General features: G+C 37.4%; 3 protein-coding genes across 3 annotated transcripts; 1 reads left to right on the top strand and 2 right to left on the bottom strand.

Moving 5' to 3' along the window:
• The first annotated feature begins 1,070 nt into the window (after positions 1-1,070).
• Positions 1,071-3,774, top strand: LOC112182995 (omega-3 fatty acid desaturase, chloroplastic). Its single transcript, XM_024321584.2, has 8 exons — positions 1,071-1,786; positions 1,885-1,974; positions 2,075-2,141; positions 2,261-2,353; positions 2,472-2,657; positions 2,752-2,832; positions 3,050-3,187; positions 3,277-3,774. The coding sequence occupies exons 1-8, from the start codon at positions 1,305-1,307 to the stop codon at positions 3,448-3,450; spliced, it is 1,311 nt and encodes a 436-aa protein (XP_024177352.1). The 5' UTR covers positions 1,071-1,304; the 3' UTR covers positions 3,451-3,774.
• On the bottom strand, positions 3,670-5,360 carry LOC112182996 (N-(5'-phosphoribosyl)anthranilate isomerase 1, chloroplastic). The gene is made up of 5 exons (XM_024321585.2): positions 5,189-5,360; positions 4,839-4,904; positions 4,396-4,751; positions 4,140-4,303; positions 3,670-4,029 (listed from the first exon to the last, which is right to left on the bottom strand). Exons 1-5 carry the CDS (start codon positions 5,196-5,198, stop codon positions 3,804-3,806), a joined length of 822 nt encoding a protein of 273 aa, XP_024177353.1. The 5' UTR covers positions 5,199-5,360; the 3' UTR covers positions 3,670-3,803.
• Positions 5,361-7,735: 2,375 nt separating this feature from the next.
• On the bottom strand, positions 7,736-10,751 carry LOC112182990 (zinc finger CCCH domain-containing protein 29). Its single transcript, XM_024321582.2, has 2 exons — positions 10,500-10,751; positions 7,736-10,071 (listed from the first exon to the last, which is right to left on the bottom strand). The coding sequence occupies exon 2, from the start codon at positions 10,059-10,061 to the stop codon at positions 8,040-8,042; it is 2,022 nt and encodes a 673-aa protein (XP_024177350.1). The 5' UTR covers positions 10,062-10,071; positions 10,500-10,751; the 3' UTR covers positions 7,736-8,039.
• Between the last annotated feature and the right edge of the window lie 10,105 nt (positions 10,752-20,856).

Genomic DNA, 20,856 nt, shown 5'->3' with positions numbered 1-20,856 from the left:
ATGAGCTGAAGTGTTCATGTGCACGAGGAAAATATATAGATTGAAGTACTAGTTCAATTCTGTGGTATAAAAATAATAATAATAATAAAAAAAACGTTTGAAGTATAGCAAAACTTTACTGTACAAACATGTGGTCAAACGTTACAAATGTACACTGCATAACGCATTTTTAGTTTAAATACTGATGATAGGGATAATTGAGTAAACTTGTTCGATAACTCACATTTGCAATTGGCGAGTTTTCATCTTGAGTTTTTGTATCCAAACCATTATGTTTTAGAGCATCACATGAAGATCATCTATAAAACTATTTAATCAAATATGAAGTCTTTTAGTCATCATTTTTGTAGAAAATGAATGGACTGTTCAATTTATTAGTCTTAATAATTTTCATTTATTTGATATGATTTGATCAATCACTAATATGAATAAATTTATTTCAGATTTGATCTTTATATTAAACTCTAAAACATGAACAATTTTAATTACAAAAATTTAAGATGAAATCATCAATAAATGAGTGGACGAGCAAGTTTATCCCGTTCCAATAAAAACTTTCCCCATAATAGCACATCAATTTATCACTCACAAATTGTCAAATTGGATAGAAGTCAACTTCAAACGAGGAAATCACAATCACTCTTTGTTTCTCTCTTGCTCATCGCAAAGCTATGAGAACACAAGAAGCCTGAAATAATTATTCTCCTTAAAAACTGACACCGGCCAAAAACAGAGAGGAGGAAAATAAAAAAAATTAAAAAGTGACTCTTTGATGGTTCAAGTTCAACAACAACGTTTTTGACATGGACCAAAAAGAGGAAATCCCCGAGAAAGAGGAATTTCAATTAAGTTCCAACCCAAGAATCTCACATTCCCCGCCAGAATTTGACCGCGTCTCCAATTTCACATCCATGGGTCCCGCTTTACATAAGTCCCATAATGAAACCTATATTTGTTGTTTCATTTCTGTTTATGTTTGAATAATTGAACTAGATTTTTTTTCTTGCTTTCTATACCAAAGACTGTTTCACGCGCACAAATTGCATATATAAACAACTCAAAGTCTGAAGCAAAGTGGTAGAATAATAGTACGATAGAGAGGACAAGCAACAAGAAGCACAAGTTGTTGGAAGTGGAGGAGAGAAGCCCTTAGTCCTTGTGTTATCTTCTCACTTTTCGATTTCCCTAGCTCACGTTGCTCCACGTTCATTCACATTACTTCATAAAAGATTGAGGCACCCAAAAGATCAAGTCTTTGGGGTTTGCTGCAACTGGGTCTCTCTCTCTCTCTCTCTCTCTCTCCAATGGCGAGTTGGGTCATCTCAGAATGTGGCCTAAAGCCTCTCCCTAGAATCTACCCTCAAACCAGAAATGGCCTGGCCTCAAAACCCATTAGGCCATTGCTGCTCAGCAAAAGCAAGAATCTTGGTTCTGCTTTGAGGCTCTCAAATGGGTTTAGAGGGCAGAGTTGGGCACTCAATGTTAGTGCTCCACTGAATGTGGTAACTCTTGGAGAAGATAGTGTAAATGGGGTTGATCAAGATGGTGGGGAGTTCGACCCTGGTGCAGCTCCTCCGTTTAATTTGGGTGATATTCGGGCAGCAATTCCGAAGCATTGTTGGGTTAAGAATCCTTGGAAGTCTATGAGTTATGTTGTGAGGGATGTGGCTGTGGTTTTTGGCTTGGCGGCTGTGGCGGCTTACTTTAACAATTGGGCTGTTTGGCCTCTTTACTGGTTTGCTCAGAGCACCATGTTCTGGGCTCTCTTTGTTCTTGGCCATGATTGGTAAGTAAAATTTGGTTTATTCTATTGAGTTTGGTTGAAATGAGTGGTCTTTAAGCTGACTGATTGAAGTGAATTGTTTTGTTGTTTTGTTTTTGCAGTGGTCATGGAAGTTTCTCTAACAACCCAAAGCTAAATAGTGTGGTGGGTCATCTTCTTCATTCCTCAATCCTTGTCCCATACCATGGATGGTTAGTTATATTTCTAAAAACCCTGAAGAAGCTATTCTTCATTGTTATATTATGCTTCATTTTTCATTCTTCATTCTAACATGTGTCATTGTTATTATAGGAGAATAAGTCATAGAACTCATCATCAGAACCATGGTCATGTCGAAAATGATGAGTCTTGGCATCCGGTAAGTTCACATTTATGGTTATATGTTTGTTCTTATTCTTTTTTCAGGCATTGAGTTACTGAATTAGCAACTATGCTTGAGTTACTGAATTAGCAACTATGCATTATCTGATTTTGCAGTTAACTGAGAAAACTTTCAAAAGTTTGGATAAGGTTACTCAGATATTGAGGTTTGCCTTGCCTTTCCCTATGCTCGCTTACCCCTTTTATCTGGTAAGCCTTCTGCTGCTTGCTTCTTAAGTTCCTAGAGTTTTTGATTACTAATGTGCTTGGCAATTGAGAGATCCTTTTCTCATTTCGAGTGTTTGATTAATGCTGATTTTGATCACAGTGGAGTAGAAGTCCAGGAAAGAAAGGTTCTCATTATAATCCGAACAGCGATTTGTTTCTTCCAAATGAAAGGAAAGATATTATTACCTCCACTACCTGTTGGACTGCAATGGTTGCCGTGCTTGTTGGTCTGTCCTTTATAATGGGTCCAATCCAAATGCTTAAGCTTTATGGAGTTCCATACTGGGTAGGTTCTAATTCCTCATGCTTTGATGCGCTTTGGTATCAATCATCCTTATCTGATTGTCACATTGGTTTCTTTGAATTTGGTGTAAATGCAGGGGTTCGTCATATGGTTGGACTTGGTGACTTACTTGCATCACCATGGCCATGAGGACAAGCTTCCATGGTATCGTGGAAAGGTATAGTATTCAACATACTGAGTTAGATGTTATTCACCCGTCCTTAAGTCAATTTGCATTTCAAATTCAATTCTTTTTACTTTCAATACTCAAAGAATGAGTCCAGAATGACTTCATAGCAGCACGAGTAATGTCGCTTGTTCCCTACACTGCAAATGCTTTCTTTTTCTGTAAAATGTATGATGCTAATATGTGCTTCTCTGCTAATAACAAACAGGAATGGAGTTATCTAAGAGGAGGGCTGACAACCCTTGATCGTGACTATGGACTGATCAATAACATCCATCATGATATTGGCACTCATGTCATACATCACCTATTCCCTCAAATCCCACACTACAACTTAGTGGAAGCAGTGAGTAACATCTACTTTCACCTCAACTATTTGGCTGAAAATTCGATTAATTTTGTGTCCAATTCTGATGTGCATCTTGTTACTTTCAGACGGAGGCAGCCAAGCCTGTGCTTGGGAAGTACTACAGGGAGCCAAAGAAATCCGGGCCTCTCCCGTTCCATTTATTGGGAGTCCTTGTAAAAAGCTTCAAGAAGGATCACTATGTAAGTGATACTGGGGATGTTGTATATTATCAAATTGATGAGAAACTCTCCGGATCTTAGGATCTAGGACATGAAGTTGTGAAGTTTTCAGGGTACGAGAATTGAAGGATAGCAAGCTCTGAATTCTTTCTCCAACTTTGAACTACTTACTACTGCCATGGGCAGCCATTCTGCCCTCACGTACATTGTTATTGTATCAAGAGGATAGGTGCCTAGCCTAGATGACCATCAGGCTGTTAAATTGTAACAACGGGCATATATGTAGTATACTATATTGAATTGTGAACGAAATAACCTTTCTTTATTTGACAAACCACAAAGTATTAAGATCAATTGTTTTTTAGCATACAAGGTTTACATTGTTAAGATAACTTATATCTTAAATCGTTTCCTCTCCGTCTAACCTTGACGGATCAATAGATTACTGTATGTACTGCACTCATGAATGAAGATATTCGCAACGGATCTTTCTGGATGCCATCTGGGCCACAAATGCCACTACTAACATCAATTCCTTGGGGTTTGAGGGTAGAAAGAGCCTCAGAAGCATTCTCTGGTTTTATCCCTCCTGCCAAAAGCCAACCATGCTTGCTTCTAATACTTGGTAGCTTAAACTGTGTCCAATTGAATCCTTTGCCACTGCATCAGGCATTTCAATGGTGAAATGAATCAAAACAAGATCATATTATGTTAAACAGCAAAAGATGGAATTTATTTATGTGACTTGATTAAGTAAAAAGGTTTGTTACCTGCCACCCTTTGCACTATCCACAAGAACCCAATCAACTAGAGAACACTCTTCAGTAGAAATTTGATTCAAGAGTGTTCCATCTTCATTAGCATGAAGAACATATATTATACGGTTCTTTTGGACTAATGCCGGAAAAGCAGCACGGGAACCATCTCCATGAAGCTGCATAACCTCAAAACATTACCTTCATAAGCATTTTTTTCTTTTCACCTACTATGTGCCAGTAATCATATTCTTGGCTAAAAAATGTATACCTGAACAAATTCAAGGTCTGCTGCATCAGAGGCTCTTAGTATTGTGTCCGCATCGTCATCCACAAACACCCCAACAGGCTGTGCCCCATACTCCCTTGCAGCTCTCGAAATCTCCTTGGCAACCGGAAGTGAAACTGAGCGTTTAGAGTTGGGCCAAATGATCATCCCAATAAAATCGGCACCAGCTTCTGCTGCCATTGCTGCATCTCTTGCAGATGTAATGCCACACATCTTAACCAAAGGCCGTTTCTTTCTAAGCTCCTCATGCTTATAGGAGGCATCATCCTCCTTGACAACTCTGCATGCAATTCTAGACACCTTGGCACTTGACAAGCACAATAAGTCCTGCTTCAAACCTACAAATACATAACAACACCGACAAATGTTGCAAACATATACAGAAGATTTCATATAAGTTCCAACAACGATGGCATTAGTGATACCAGGAATTTGCCTTTGGCCACCAATTTTGACGACTCCAGGCTGAAAGTAGCTTCCAGTAACTAATCCTGAAAACAAAGAGAACAATAATAGAACCCAAGAATCCCATTTTCAAGAGCTTTGCATATGTCAAGTTGGGGGTCACAAATAACACATGAAGCTAGTGAACTGAAACGCACAACCATTCGATGCAAACATTGGATTTCATGGCAACCAAACTCATTCACAATGTTCTAAGAGCAACGAATACAAGGTAGCAATCAAAATTACGAAAGTATCTCTCAGGGGCATTTCATCGAACAGTTGGAGTGCACTTGAGCTAAGCACGTTATGCAGAGAGAAAAAGACAGACCTGCGAGCATGGTTTCCCAGTCAATCAATTTTGTGCGAAGATTACCGCAGGGGAAACTAATGATTGGTTCCCTGTTCAATTTAGAATGTCGGCAAAATCTAGTTTTGAAATTTTTACCTTCTAAACCGAACAAAATTCTAAATTGAATTTGGCATTTCAGATATCTAATTTAGAATTTTGTTTTATTTCGAAATGCCTTAATATATTTTTGAATTTTGTTCCATTTAGAAATCTTTCTTCTATCTTTCAAAAAATAAAAAATAAAAAAAAATCTTCTAACAACGTCATGCTGACACTATATTTGTATGTAAAGGTTTTTTTTTTTTATCATTTTAACAACCCTATCCGACGAAATTTTATCGGTAAAAATAATGCAAACAATATATTCATTATTAAAAGTCACATCCATATCATTTTAAAAATGCTATTCGACGAAATTTCATTGGCAAAGCATCACCCAACAGCAAACAAAACATTTACGAATGAAATTTTGTCAGCAAAACCTCTAACAACTAAAAAAAAGCCGACAAAAGTTGCTTTCATACCACTTTAACAACTTTTTTCCCCGGCATGAACTGCTTTTATATCATTTATTTATATTTATTTTTTAAATTTTCGCTTGTAAATTCTAGTCGTCAGATGAGAGACAGCTTATTGACATTTAATGATAATTTTTAAAAATTAAATAAGATTTAATGTCATTGCAATCTGTCCCCCCCCCCCCCAACACTAAATTATGGCAAGTCTCATATTTATTTAAATTTTTACGTTGCTTAATCTCACTTTTTTTTTTAATAAGAGCCAGTGTGGCTCCTTTTAATTATTGATTAATGAAACTGCAAAATACATTTTTTTTCTTTTTTTTTTGGGGGGGGGAGGGGGACATGGTGCCTAATCTCCGATTCTCCGGATTACAATATGCATCAAGAGAACTTCTTAAAATAATAACAAGAGTCTCAATTAAAAAAATATATTATAGCAAGCACCAACTAACGAAGAATGATCTACTAACTACTCCATTCACTTTAAAATTATGGTGACATAGCGGAAATATAACTCTATTACAAAGATGCATCATTACAAATAGCACAATTTTCCTACTGTGTTACCATTAGAATATAAATCATGTAGCATTTAGTTTCACACTGCCACTAAGAGGATACGACTATTTGACCAAGCAAGGAACTCGCCGCCTACCTAAAGTAGACACGTTATTATCACCAGGAAGTTGCAACCATTTTTCCAATGCAAGGAACTCACTTCCTACCGGACAGACAAGGCACACAATGGGCATAAATAGGAACCAAGCCCATCTCATCGCCCCAAATAAAGGTAGCAACTTATTAACCCAACTAACAAATAAACATAAAAATAACTAAAAACAGTAAAACAAAAAACAACCCATCTTGGATCCAAAGTAGTTCCCTAGGCCCAGGAAAGGCCCACAACTGAGCTAGGGTAAAGAAGGCCCAATATGTGATTTGAGTCCAAGAAAGTTGATGCACGGACCGCACCACCACAAAGGCACAAACCCAAAGCTCGAGTGCCCAATTCCATGATGAATAAACCTGTGCTCCCAGCGTCTCCATCCCCAAGCCCACCCTAAAGGGTCAACAGCCCTATTGCAGGATCCGAATTCCCGACTGCCGCCACACACTCGGTCACCACCATCAGACGAAAGCCAAACAGATCGAAATCCCACCGCCCCAGTCTCCAGCCCGATCACCTCCAACAGCATCCCGTCACGTCGGAAAGACCAGAGCCGGCATGCGCCAACACGGCGGACGAGAACAAGGAAAAGCAGCGATAAAGTTATCTCTAGGGTTTTCACTGTGGAGCTTCTTTCTGACCTAGTTTTTATCTTGATCTCACTGTTAGTAAAATATAAATTTTTATTACCAAAATCTCTGTTTTTCGTGGAAGGCCGTTCAACAGATAAGTTGTATTATTGTTTGGTTGAGTTGATTTCAAAATTCATGGGCGGCTGGACCGCTGGACCACAATCCCAAAACTTCCTTGCAAGGACAAAACGTCAAAAGCCACTTGTGCCCCACACGATATTGGCCTCCAGCTCCATCTTTTCTTTCCTGCCACTCCATTAGATTAGTAGTAGGACTAGGAGCCTTCCTGGCACTCATTCCACTCCAGCAAGGATGTGGATACTTTCCTAATCATGCTCTACAAATCTATAGCAGAAATGACTACCCAACTCCCATTACAGAAGTTGGTGCTCGGTCGTAAGCAATTAGCAATTGCGTAATTTAGCATCATTTGGTCTACTGACATAAGTCTCTATCTCTTCTCTCTCTTATAATTGCGTAATTCAGCGTCCATGATCATTTGATCTACTCACATAAGTTAATGCTCCAAGTGCAGAATCTTCAACTCTGTACAGTAGATTACGAATCGAGAACAGCTGACCAAGCAAGAATGACAAAGATTGAGACCCTGGAATAACTCGAGCAACTATGAAGTCAAAATGAAATTATTGATGGATTGCAAAACAGATAAGTCTCGCATATTAATTTTCCACATGAGTTACAAGGCTGAAAAAATGCATTCCTGCAACTGATTCATTTATCTCTTTGGAGAACTGACAATTAACATCTCCCAGATGGAAGAGGAAATAAATAAATAAATACAATATAATATAATAAAAAATACAGTTGCTCTTCAGTTCTTCTATCTAACTTCATCTCCTTCCTCCTGTCCAGAACTAAAGGGTCTTGATTGAATTGAATTTGGTTTTCGGTGTAAACTGCCTCCTCTTACATTACAAGTAAACTATGATTAATTAATCGAATACTAGTAGGATCTCCAAAGTATTAGCTTTCTCCAGCAGCATTGTTGCTTATGCCCTCTGCTCCTGTTCTATATACATCTGCTCCGCCCATGACGGAAGCATTTCATGAACCCCCTTGTTCAACTGACGATAGTTCTGCCTCTCTGTACCAAACATCTCGGACCTCTCAGAAGAAACATCTTTCACCAGAGAATTGACCCAAGACACATCTGGCTCGTCAAGAGCTGATGGCATCATGTTGTTTGGCGTTCCAGCATTGTTGCTTCTGAACCCAAAAGAAGCAGACTTCCTCAGCTTGTTCAGATCATCTCCTTGAATTCCCCAATCCAATTTCCCACTTGGGGAGTTCCAATCCGAAGACGACATCATGGTGTTTGAGTTAGCAGCCGATGTAAACCCTGGATGATGGGTTACTGCTCCACGGTCAATGAAACTATGGCTCCGCTTTGCAAAGGCTGCAGACCTTGAATTCATAACTGCTGCTGCCAATGCTGCAGGTGAGTCAAGCCCGAATGACGAGGGCTTCCTCACAGGAGACGATGACAAGTTGGATGGGTAACTTGAACGGAGTTGGTTCATGTTTTGGCGACTCTGAAGCCCAGGTGAAGATTGTAACTGGGTTTGTGTTGAGAGTGCCTGCAATTGGGACAAAAAAGAAGGATCAAATGATCCAAAAAGGTCGTCAAGGTTAGTTGGCTTCAATTCTCCAATCCTGCTGTTATTATAGCAGGATGGAGAGGAGAGACGAGACATCTCATCCCACATATGCTGTTGCTGTTGCTGCTGTTGTTGGTTAGCGTGATTATCACGCCCTAGAAATTCCATCTCCAAGTCCAAATCACGAGCGCTTGAGGCACTCTTTAGCCTGCTACCTGGAAGCTGCAAGGCAGGTGGGGTGAGGTTAACCTTGTTCTGCCACAGACCTCCATTCTTAGGAGAAGAGGCTGCAATTGGAGACATGGGTGGTGTTGATGCGGTAGGCATAGACAGAGATGGTGAACCAAGAGCTAATGGGCTCATGGTTGTCATATCTCCAGCGCTGGCTGACATAGACCTAGGTGAAGGCATGGCTGAACCCGTGGAAACATACACTGGGCGCAACTCTTCAGGTTTGTGAGCAAAGAAGCACACCTTCCTTGTGCATCCAGTTTCGTCCTTGCAAAGGCGAGTGCGGTATTGAGCAGGATGAAGCCAGGACTCGAAAACACCATGAGCATATTCACAGACATCTCCCTTCTGGCATGAGCCTTTGCGGAACTCAGGGCAGGGGACACAGCTGTATGGATACTTCCTTGGGTCTCTCCTCCTTGCATTCTCACCGGGGTGAACAAAAGGGCACTCGGTCCAGTCATGAGAGTAGGCCCTGGAGCACGGCTTCACCTTGAAAGTGTACATTCTGAACTCATCTGAACCATAAATCCCATTGTTGATATCTGGCAATGCAATATCAATAGGATATTCTTTCTTCTCGCTTCCCTCTTTCAGCAACTGAAGGCTTGGAACCTCTTGATCATCAATATCACTTCCCAAAAGTGACATATCGCCTTTCAACAACATCTCCATGGCCTTTCTTCTTGAGTTGCAAGGAGACTTCAAAGCGGGGGCAATCAAGTCAACAGGCTTGTTTCCATTAGCGGTGACACAATCAGCATCAGCAGATGCATCAAGCAAGAGCTTGACAACCTCAAGCGAAGAAGAGGAACCGCCAGCAGTGGCACAGTGAAGGGCAGTAACCCTATCAGAACCACAGGACCTATTGACATCAACCTTGCCAGAGTCAATTATATACTTCAAAACCTTGGTGCTACCAAACATGGCAGCGATCATAAGCGGTGTCCTCTCTTCGAACCCCATCTTCTTTGACCCAATTCCTCTTCCATACCAAAAGCTGGCCTCATCAACATGGAAACCTTTCTCTTCTACTTCACTCCTGAAAGCATCGAGATTGTCCGAGGCAGACAACTCAACCAAAACCGAAGACTTATACAGGCTGCCACCGTTCTGATTCTGAAATTCATTTTCCATGATGAAATTTGAGGAGATAACTCTACTCTTAGAACCCTTGCACATAATAAAAGTCCTGCATAATTTCAACAATAAACGATCAATATCCCATTCAATTGAAACAATTTGACACAGTACTATATACAGACTAGTTTGCTTAGCTGCACAGTGTGAATCTAAGATTCTAGCTGAACAAGGAAATCTAACCCAAACACCCCAAAAACAACCCAAAACTACATCTATGTGCTTTCACGTATTGTGAAAAATCATCATAAAAAAGGAGTGAACTTCACATATTCCTACTGCTAATATTGCACCAAAGAACAGCTCCAAACAAATAAACCAGATCCCCAATATCAAAACAACTGAAAACCCACAAAAAATTCACAAAACCCATATCAATTCATGCAAAAGGGTATCAGAAAATCCAATCCAAACATAGAAAGCATCAAAATTTAATCTTCTAGCAATCCCAAACAAACAAATCCAGAAGCTTTTGCATACCTTGTTCAAGAATATAGCTTGATTATCAGAGACACGGAGAGTGAGAGAGAGAGAGATAGAGAGAGAAAGAAAAGTTGGAGAGCTGTGTGTGTTTGTTAAGAGTGGTTTGGACCTCGAAGTAGAGGAGCTTGAGATTGAGGAGAAGGGTTGTGAGGCTTTATATTCTTGGTGTGGCTCAAGGAAGAAGAGAGGAAAGTGTGACTTTTTCTTCGTTTCTCCGCGCTTTCTTTCTCTGCGTGTGTGTGAGTTCTGGTCCAAGTCAAACCTTCAAACCCAAAGGCCAATTCTTTATGACTATCCTATCTTTCTTCACCTAAATGAAACCCAAATTCGCCTCAAATCGAAATTTACATTCAACCTTGGACTGACTGCCTGACTCCAACTCGGTTGGATGTTGACTGCAAAACCCTTTCGCGAGTTTTCTCCCACACGTGTGATTCTGCTTCATCATTCGCACGCCTGCACATCTCCCTCTCGTTCCTAGTTTTCACTCATTTTTCTTTTTCAAATGGAACTCTCAGCATTCTTTTTTTAGAAAAATTCCATTCGATTAGTTAAGAGATTCGAAGCACATGTCGAATTTCAACTTTCAATTTAGAATCGAGCTCTAAACTCTAAATCACACTCATCGATATTAACAACGCTCTAATCTTCTAATGACAAATGATCTTATTTTCTTTATCAAATGTATAAGATCCATGGAGAGGGAAGAACTGAACTTCAATATCGGATGTAGGGTTAAGCATTCCCAACTTCAAACTTGAATAACATGTTTCATAGGCACTAACAATCTTGCAAATTACAGTCGATTCTGTAAGAAAAAAATGTTCATCCAATCATAAGTTTAAACATGTGTTTTAATAAATAAATTTTGTCGCAGATGTTTTTACAAACTGAAGACATTGGCCGAGAGTTATTTGGTTAACTTCTCCTCTAATTTATGTCATATTTATCATGCCTTGATTATCTCCAAGTATAATAAGCAAGAATAGAGTGGATAAGATGAAAATGTGTGAAGGTGTTAAACCAACCCTATAAGACTGATGGATTAGGAAACAAAATATAAGAAAAATCAGCATGAGGAGGAAGCTGTCACCATTTTAGCGCGTTGTTTTTTTCTTCAGCGGAGGTGGACTTTAGGTGGTGAGGGGAGGGGACAGCAATTTCATTATTGGAATCCTCTGACTCGGCCTTCCACTATGGACGCTCCAAATACAACTACTTTATGTACTAGTTTCTACTTTATACATCCCATGCTTCTATATAATTGAATAATTTATATGTTGGTTTTGTCCAATCCACTCATTCTCAAGTTTCATTCTTTTGGGTTTTGCTTTCTTTAGGAGGGAGCCTTGGACTTGTGCTTTTCCAGCCGTTTGATGATTACACAAGGCTAAGAAGTTGTCAAGGTTGACACAGAGACATGGAAAGGGCTTTCAGGTTTTCCCAACCTTCTTGTCTAGTGTGGAGATATTTTCAATGAGTAGAGCCGTAGAGGATTCTTGTGTTGGCACAACCGCACAACTCTTCTTATATGGATAGCTTGCTACCTTTGCTAGATATGTACAGGACATGGCATGGTCTTATGGGCTAATATGTGGGCTTAGAACGCCCATCATAGTTTATTAGGCCAGAGTTTTGTTACCCTCTTTCACTTAATTAAAGTGGAATGATCATTGAACTTGCAGAATCGGTTTTATTTGGACAACAACCAAATCTGTGCATCGAAGAGAAATGATTGGACTAGTGCAACATGCAGTTTGGTGCTTGTGGAAATCACTCTTCCAAACTGAATCACCGCTTCAAATTTCAAACATCTAGAGCTTTCAATGTTGCAATTTTTCATGAATCTTGCAAAAATTAGCCAAACGAACAATGAAAACATGATGATTTTGGTTGTCTGTGTTATGTATTCCATGCTTGAATCGAACCATATATGATTGATCAGTTTGATGTACGATATAGGATAAAAAATCGAACCCAATCAAACAATGCTCATCTCTGCATCTAACAAAAAGTCGATTATAAGTCTTTGTCAAAAGCGATGCTCAGATGAGTGTCTTACCATTTTGACCTAAATTTTACAATGCACTTGATGTATTGATGCTCTATTTAAGACGACATCATCTTTGTGTAAGTCTCTATTTTTTAAGTTCTAATTAGTAATTCACTATTTATTTTTATTTTTTTGAGAATGATAATTTACTGTTTATTTATTCTCAAAGTAACAAAAAATTATAAAATTAACTAGAGTTCTTGATGCAATCTCGTGGAAACTTAACAGCTTAAATTTCTCCAACGAAAAGCTTGATCAGTTTGGAGGAAATGGCATGATCGTCACCTATGTGTGCGCAACCAACCAGTGTTCATTGCATCAGTTTCTTATGAGTCCGATGAAGATCGGTGTTTTGAATGTAAGAAGGCTAATGAGTCCAAAGGGTGTGGTATGAAAGAGACGCAACTTCTTATGGAAGGGTGAAGTTTAACACAAACGGTGCTTTTGTGCCCACAACAAGAGATGTGGTACTGGAATTGTTTTACAAAATAACAAAGGATCGGAGAAGTTGTGATATGGTTCATATCATTCCTCTTTCCAGTATCTCCTCTCTCAGACAAGCTGAAATCATGGCGATTTCATACGGGTTACAACTAGCATTAGGTGTTGTGCAATCTATCCATGAAAGTGAGGAGAGTTTGGCTGCCGACGGGCACCTAATTGAAGGGGTCAAAGCTCTGTTTATGGCACATTCTCGTTTATATATATCTTGCTCTTACGTGCCACGCTACTGCAGTTATGTTTCTCATGAGCTAGTTTCCTATGCCGTCAAGTATAGAGGACGGCAAATTAAGTTGGTATGGAACGATACCTTATATTAATATGATACAAACATGTCATCAAGTTATTCATCCTCAATCCTCCGTACTTTTGCTTCCCGTAATCCCGTTAATGGTTTTCTTTCCAAAACCATGATTCTTACAAAACTTATCCTACCCTAAACTCGACTTTTGAAGTCAGATTACAATAAAATTCTTTAAAATTTTAAGATTTCGTCATTTAGAAAAATATTCTTCAAATTGTAAGTTTATACCATATAGCAAGTCAGATCCATATATCCAACAAAAAGGCAACCAAGTCCTTGTGAATTACATTTGAAGGCCTGCATAAGTACCGTAAGAAATGGGCTCAATAAGGGCCTTCCAGTTTATTGGGCTGAATTCCTTAATAAGGCCCCAAAATTTACTGTGATTATCAATCAATCTTTCTTTTGGGGAAAATGGGCTTATATGAATCCAAGAATAAACAGTCTGTTTACTTTCAAACTTTTCTTTAGAGTTTTTTGTGGCCAGAATAAAATAAAAAAACCAACAATGGTTTCTTTACCTGGATAAGATGTATTATATTCTAGGTCACCTCCAAATTCCAATAATACTGGTTTACAACTTGCAATTTAGAATTAAACACGTGTTGGAATAGACAGCAGAAGAGAACAAGTTGCTCACATAAGAGAGATGTTTGTTTGTTTGTTATTGTTAGGCGATATATAGCCAGCACGAGTTGGTTAGTCTCTGTCACTGTTCGATCAAAAGAGTGGAACTTTGCAGCAACCATACCCATTTCACACCTCTGACAGTGACCACATACTGATGATTCACTCAGACAACAACCCAATAAATCCAGTATGCGTCCATCATCCCATCCAAGTCTCGATCGTCCGACGAGCACTGTCATTTAACGTGGGTGCTGAACGCGCTTGTAATCGTGACCACTGAGGGCCGTGATATCGACGATCAAAAGCAATGAAAAACGAGTTTCAGACTCATGTCGAACGACATGAGCAATCATTAGTTTCGTTCGTTTATGGCGTGAGAAGCAAGAGTTAAAACATTTTTCAACATCAGCAATCGCCCCTAAACCGTGTGAACGTCATGAATGATGAAAATATCGATTATTTTGCCTCGCTTTCTACCTAAGTAAATGGTAAATGCCGGCACTTTTAGGAGCGATTCGCAGGTACTGATTTGTACTGAAGGGAGTACTACTATTGCTAGGTCTATGAACTATCCACGTGTTTCTTTGTCATTTCCACACACTCACCTACAACTCTACAAGATGTGCTAGCTAAGCTTAATTACAGAATAATAGTATAGCTTAATCAAAATGGCTTGGAGAAAAGCAGCTTTGCATGCTTCCCATGAGCTTTAGTTAATTGAATTAACTAATCTCTACTACTTAATTTCCATTGTTAGATTAATGCGTCGTGCATGCGATGACAGGAACATGCATGCATCCTAAAAATAGCAAAGAATCGAGGCATAAATTTAGTTCGCACCAACCAAGATCGAACTTATCTGAGATATTACAAAAAAAATTAAGCAACTACTGGTTTAATTAATTGAAGCAAAGGCAACTAAGAACGCATAAAGGGGTTTGTCTAACATATAGCCAGATATAGGAAAATAGATTTGTAATTTAGTGGTATTTTCTTTTTTATGAAACGGATAAAATCTCAAGTTATTTTTATGAGTGTTAGCATTGAAGTCACTCTCAAGTGCAAGACGATATCAAATCTATGAGGATTGGCAAATCATTTCCTAACTAGAGAAAATCTAAGGAAAGCTAGAAATAATGCACACAATTCACAAATTCACCAAACTAAAACTCATTACAAAATATGGCATGTGAATGATGATATGCACAAAAGGATAGTGAATATATTGTATGTTGAGATTTTTGGTTGAAAAGTTACACTAATTGCAATGAAAATAAACAAGAGTAGACTAAGCTAAAATTATTATAAAATGGATGGGAATTAAGGTTTGAATTGTCTACCCCACCTCCCTTGATGCAACAATGCAATTGAATGTGAATAGTGCTAAATCAATTATCCAATTACCCTCTTAGCATCCAATTAAAACTACTAAGTCCTAATCTCCTTTGATTTGATCAATTCCAATAAGTTGTGTTTAGAATTAACTACCTAATAAGAAATCCTATTACTGGTTAAGTCTAATTAAATTCATTGTTCCTAGATGCATAAAGATTAGAGTTTAGATAACCAAGCAAGCAAATCAATCATAGTTCTAGATGATTTTAACTCACCACCCTCAAAATTTAAGGGACATCATTTGGCCCGCGGGCCCAAAAGCCAATGGGCAACCGCCAGGCCCAGTGGGCAAAAACTCAGCATAGCCTGTAGCAAAGCCTATCTCGGCCCTGCCTGTTGGGCATGAAGCAAGGCTAGGGCAGAGGGTTCAAAGCCCAGACCCGAGCCGCGGCCTGGACTTATAAGCTCAACCCAAAAGCCCATGCATTCAATTCTAATATTAATATTTTTTTTATGTCGTTATTAGTTGGATATGTGAACTATTATTGCATAGCATATTTTCCTTTAATTTTGTATTTTATCTCATTCAATCATTAACAATTTTTTTTGAAGACTTTTGTATTATTTTTAATAAAAGAACTTTACATATAAATATAATGGGCTCGGTCTTGCCCACCCAAAAAGCCCGGCCATAAAAGCCGTAAGGCCTTGGGCCTTGATTTTTAAGAAAAAGCTCAGCGCTGCTCGACCCTAAAATAAGAAAAATATGTTGCGGCTCACCCCGAGCCCTTTGATTTTGGGCAGTGTGCTTGCATGCTCTTAATGTCTAGAGGTGACTAGGGCTGGGCATTTTAGCCCGTAAGCCCGAAAATCCGAACCGGCCCGTCAAGAATTGGCCCGTACGGTCCGGGCCCTTTTTTTTTTTTAGTGAAACGGTCCGGGTTCGGGCCTAGGTTTTCAAAAAACGGTTCGGGCCCGGGCTTAGAGATTTGAAAAGAAAAAGGCCCGGATTAGTTAATAAGAGACATGTGTCTCTATGTGATTGAACCGTTCACTTAAAAAAAAAAAACTTAGGTGTACCTCCCCACACCATATTACTCTCTTCTACTATATAATTCCTAACCCTAATCTATTTTTCCCTTCACTCTGCCGCACAAAGCTCAAAGAGAGAACTCTCTTTGTTCTTCTTCTAAAGTTCTCTCTCTTTCCTCTCTTCTCTCTTCACTCCTCACTCCTCACTCCTCACTCTGCCGCACAAGAGTTTTCTCTTTCTTCTTCTTCTGAAGTTTTCTCATGATGCTCTGAGATGGGGTCATGATTTTGTCGCAATCGAGGATAGAGAGGGGAGATCGACTAAGGTGAGACGCGGCTTGGAATCTTGAATTAATAAAGGGCCAACGGCGGGGTTTTGAGCTATAAGGATTACCTAGCTTCTGAGTAGAAGACGGCTTGGAATTTCTCTAACCTAGAAAGAGACATTTCTCTAATTAAGTTCAGTGAGGATTTGTTCAGTTTCTTAGCTGTTGGTATCAAAGAGAAAAATCTCATTATAGAGGATGGAGCCATGTAAAGCATCTCATTGTTCTGTTTTTTTTCTTCTTTTTTTTTTACCATTTTCAGAAATTTTGTAGAATGGGCTGCAAATATGGAAATGGAGATAAAAACATGTATTTTGGGCCCGCAAGCCCGAAAGCCCGGCCCGAAATGAAACGGGCCGGTCCCTGTTGGGTGTAAAACGGGTTTTAGACCCGAACCGTAAAAAACGGGCCGGGTCCGGGCCCAGTAAAAATCTTATTGGACCCGGTCCGTGCCCAGCCCTAGAGGTGACTAATCTCAAAACACTAATCATGAGATGACTAATGCATTATACTTAAACTAGTCAAATTCAAATATAAGCATTCAATTTTTTATGTAGCATGTGAAAGCAACAACATGAATTTCATCAAATCATGAACGAGACGTTAATTACTATAAAATCAAGTTTGGCTATGACTTTCAACCCTAGTCCTAACAAATTCATCACTACTTACTCATAACTAAATAAACAAGGTTTGACATGCATACTACAACACATCAAGTAATGAAAGAGAGAGTGTGACTATTGATGGTGGTGGAGATGGGTCTCTCATGGCATGGTGTGGTATTATGGTGGTTGTCTCCTCCTCCTTGCTCCTTAAGCTCCTTGATGTCTCCTCCTCCCACTTAGCATCTCTCTCACTTAAATTCTATGTCTTCTCCTCCCACCTTTAATTTTTCCACTTTCAAGTTATAAATTGGGCATTTTTCTCTATGTGCATCGTTTCCTACAAACTAAAGGTAATGGATTAAAGATAACAAGATAATATGGAAAATAAGGCAATTTCCATAATTTTGGAGCACAATTACACAAGTAAATTGTGAGTTAACAATGAGTCTACTATCAATTTATCAAAATATTGTCTTAAATCACTTACACACAAAATACGCAAGATTATCAACTATCAAAGACCCTCCTTGCGAGAATATTATCAAATCGAACTTGAGACTTCTTTGGACTTTAGAATTAAAACATGTAACTAGTATCATTATCGCAAGACTATCAAATGGAACTAGAAACTTCATCCGAGATTGTGAAAACCAAACATGCATACATTAATTCCTGATATTTCAGCACCCACTCCATCCACCTAATTAAAATCTTCTTTTGGGCGGTAGATCAATATTGATACTTCATGTGATAGCATGTGATCTTCATGCAGGTTGTTATGCAAATGCTTGCGTATGGCTTTGCGTCAGAAAACGTATACTTATATGCTTCAATCATCATATATAATCCATATCATGGAGAGCTGGATTTATGATAACTCGAACTTAATTAACTTAGCCGACTTTCCCATAGGACGCGGGAATTGGGATCCCTAATATATATTTAGCACGTGTCACTCGATCTAGGGTTAAATATTAAATCACTAAAATTTCAGATAGTACATATCATATGTGCTCAAATTTTATTTATTTTCATATTTTTTATGAACCCGAACAATCTTGAATCTGTTTCTTGCAATAAGTGATCTTGAGCCAAAACAAAAAGAAGGTGGGTAAGGTGAGTTTTGCTTGTTGTATATTTGATAAGATATCAATATAAATGAATATAAACTTTAATACCAGCTAGTAAGAGTGTAACTATGATATGCTTTATGTTTGATAGCTAGGTTCCACCTGTATACATGCGAGTATAAACACATATATTAATTATGTGGGAACTATTGGAACATGTCAGCATGTGTATGGAAGAATACAAAAACAATTGTGGAGTATATCGTCATAAAATAGATTGATTGTATATCACTTGATTTTCTTTTTATCCAAATTGCAAATAGTTAACAAAGATCTCATGACCCATTCTTTCTGATTTTTTCTTTCTATTAGTTTTTGATTGGAAGAATCCCACTTCCTAATGATTGAACGGTGGAATCGATCGAGCAAGTGGAAATGGTCTCTAATGATTTCAATGATTAATAAGTTGCACTAAACTATTAGGATGGAGAAAACCATGGACTCTATTAGGCTAATTTGAATTGCATTTGCATCTGTTTTTAATTTGTTTTCTTTAAATCAAAGGAGTATTTGCATGTGGTTTCGTTAGAGAAACAGCAACCAATTAAGCTGAAGCATTTGCTTAGTTAACTCATAAGCTATGTGCCTACGTCCCTTTAATGTAGATCCAAGTAAACATCATTTTTTTTTGGAAAATGATTTGTGGCCTCAATGAGGCCTAAAATTTGTGGCATCAATTTTAGGTGTCATGTCATGTCATCTACACAAATCATCTATTTGTCAAATCATGCCACGTAATTCTTGAGAAAAATACAATCTTATCATTCCAAAATCTAATAACTCTAAATTATTTTGGTTTTCTACCTCAAAAATTATTTTGGCTTTCTTCTAAAAAAAAAAAAAGGCTTTCCTTCATTTCTTTTTCATTACACTCATGCTTAGATTTAAATAACAATTTTTTTTTCTTCAATCAAGAGTAGAAAAAATTTCATGAAATTTAGTCAATAGATTTGCACGTACATTCGACTAACAGACTTGTATAACACATGTATATGAATTCAACCTTTGTTGGGTTCCTGCAAATTTTGAAAATATAATGTGAAAAATACATATTCATATAATTGTAATTTTTCTTTTGTTCATTGTTTTCTCTTTATGTAGCTAGGGTTTAAAAGTTAGATATGAATTTATTATTTTTTGTTTGTCTTTCCCTTATATTTAGATTGTAGATGTTAATTAATGGTTGCTACCATGTAATTTTTTCTTACCTCTTAATTTAGACATAAGTATTTCCCAAATTCAATTTACTAATGCTATATTTTTGTGGATGAAATTAATCAATTTTGGAAAGAAAAGTTAACGTCTATTTATTGACACATAATTCAATATATTAATGCCATTTGGGAAGAAAAATTAAAGGAAAAAATTTAATTAAATGAAGAAAAATATTGATCAAAGAATCTGTAGACATATCCCTTAAATTAATATATAATTAATAGCTGATATTTTTTTTTCACCTAATTAAATTCATTAATGTAATTTATTCACCTCCTAACATCTAAAAGGAAATGTAAAAGGGTAAAGTTGGTGTTGAAATAGTATGATGTGGCAAGATATATTATATGGAATTGAAAATAAATTTTTATTTACTTACATAGCATGACACCTAGGATTTGAGGCCACAAATCTTAAGCCTCATTGAGGCCCTATACCATTGCCCTTTTTTTTTTACAAATATCAAATTTTCTTTAAAAAAAATGATTTGTGGCCTTAATGAGGTCTAAGATTTGTGGCCTCAATCTTAGGTGTCATGCCATGTTACCTACATACATCACATATTTGTCAAATTATGTCATGTAATTCTTGAGAAAAAGAGACTTCTTCTAAAAATCTAATGACTCTAAATTATTTTGGCTTTCTTTTAAAAAAATATTTTTTGACTCTTTTTTTTTCACGTTTTCTTTTCATTACACTATGCTTAGATTTAAACAATAATTTTTTTTCTTCAATCAATAATAGAAAAAATTTCATGTAATTCGGTCAATAGATTTGCACTTACATTCGATCAATAGATTTGCATAACATATGTATATGAACTCAACCATTGTTAGGTTCCTGCAAATTTTAAAAATATAATATGAAAAATACATATTCATATGATTATATATATTCTTTTGTTCAATTTTCCCCTTTTATGTAGCTAGGGTTTAATCGTTAGATTTGAGTTCATTATTTTTTTTTTCCTTATATTAGATTGTAGATGATAATTAATGGCCACTACTAATATGAAATTTTTTCTTACCTCTTAATTTAGACATAAGTATTTCCCAAATTCAATTTATTAATGCTATTTTTTTATGAAATTAATCAATATTTGGGAAGAAAAGTTAATGTCTATTTCTTGACACCTAATTCAATATATTAATTTTATTTGGAAAGAAAAATTATAGGCAATAATTTAATAAATAAAGAAAAATATTGTTCAAAAATTTGTA

The sequence above is a fragment of the Rosa chinensis genome, chromosome 1, assembly GCF_002994745.2.
Source record: "Rosa chinensis cultivar Old Blush chromosome 1, RchiOBHm-V2, whole genome shotgun sequence".
NCBI classification, from domain to species: Eukaryota; Viridiplantae; Streptophyta; class Magnoliopsida; order Rosales; family Rosaceae; genus Rosa; species Rosa chinensis.
The sequence above is the reverse complement of the archived record's forward strand: the minus strand, read 5'-3'. Positions and strand labels throughout refer to the sequence as shown.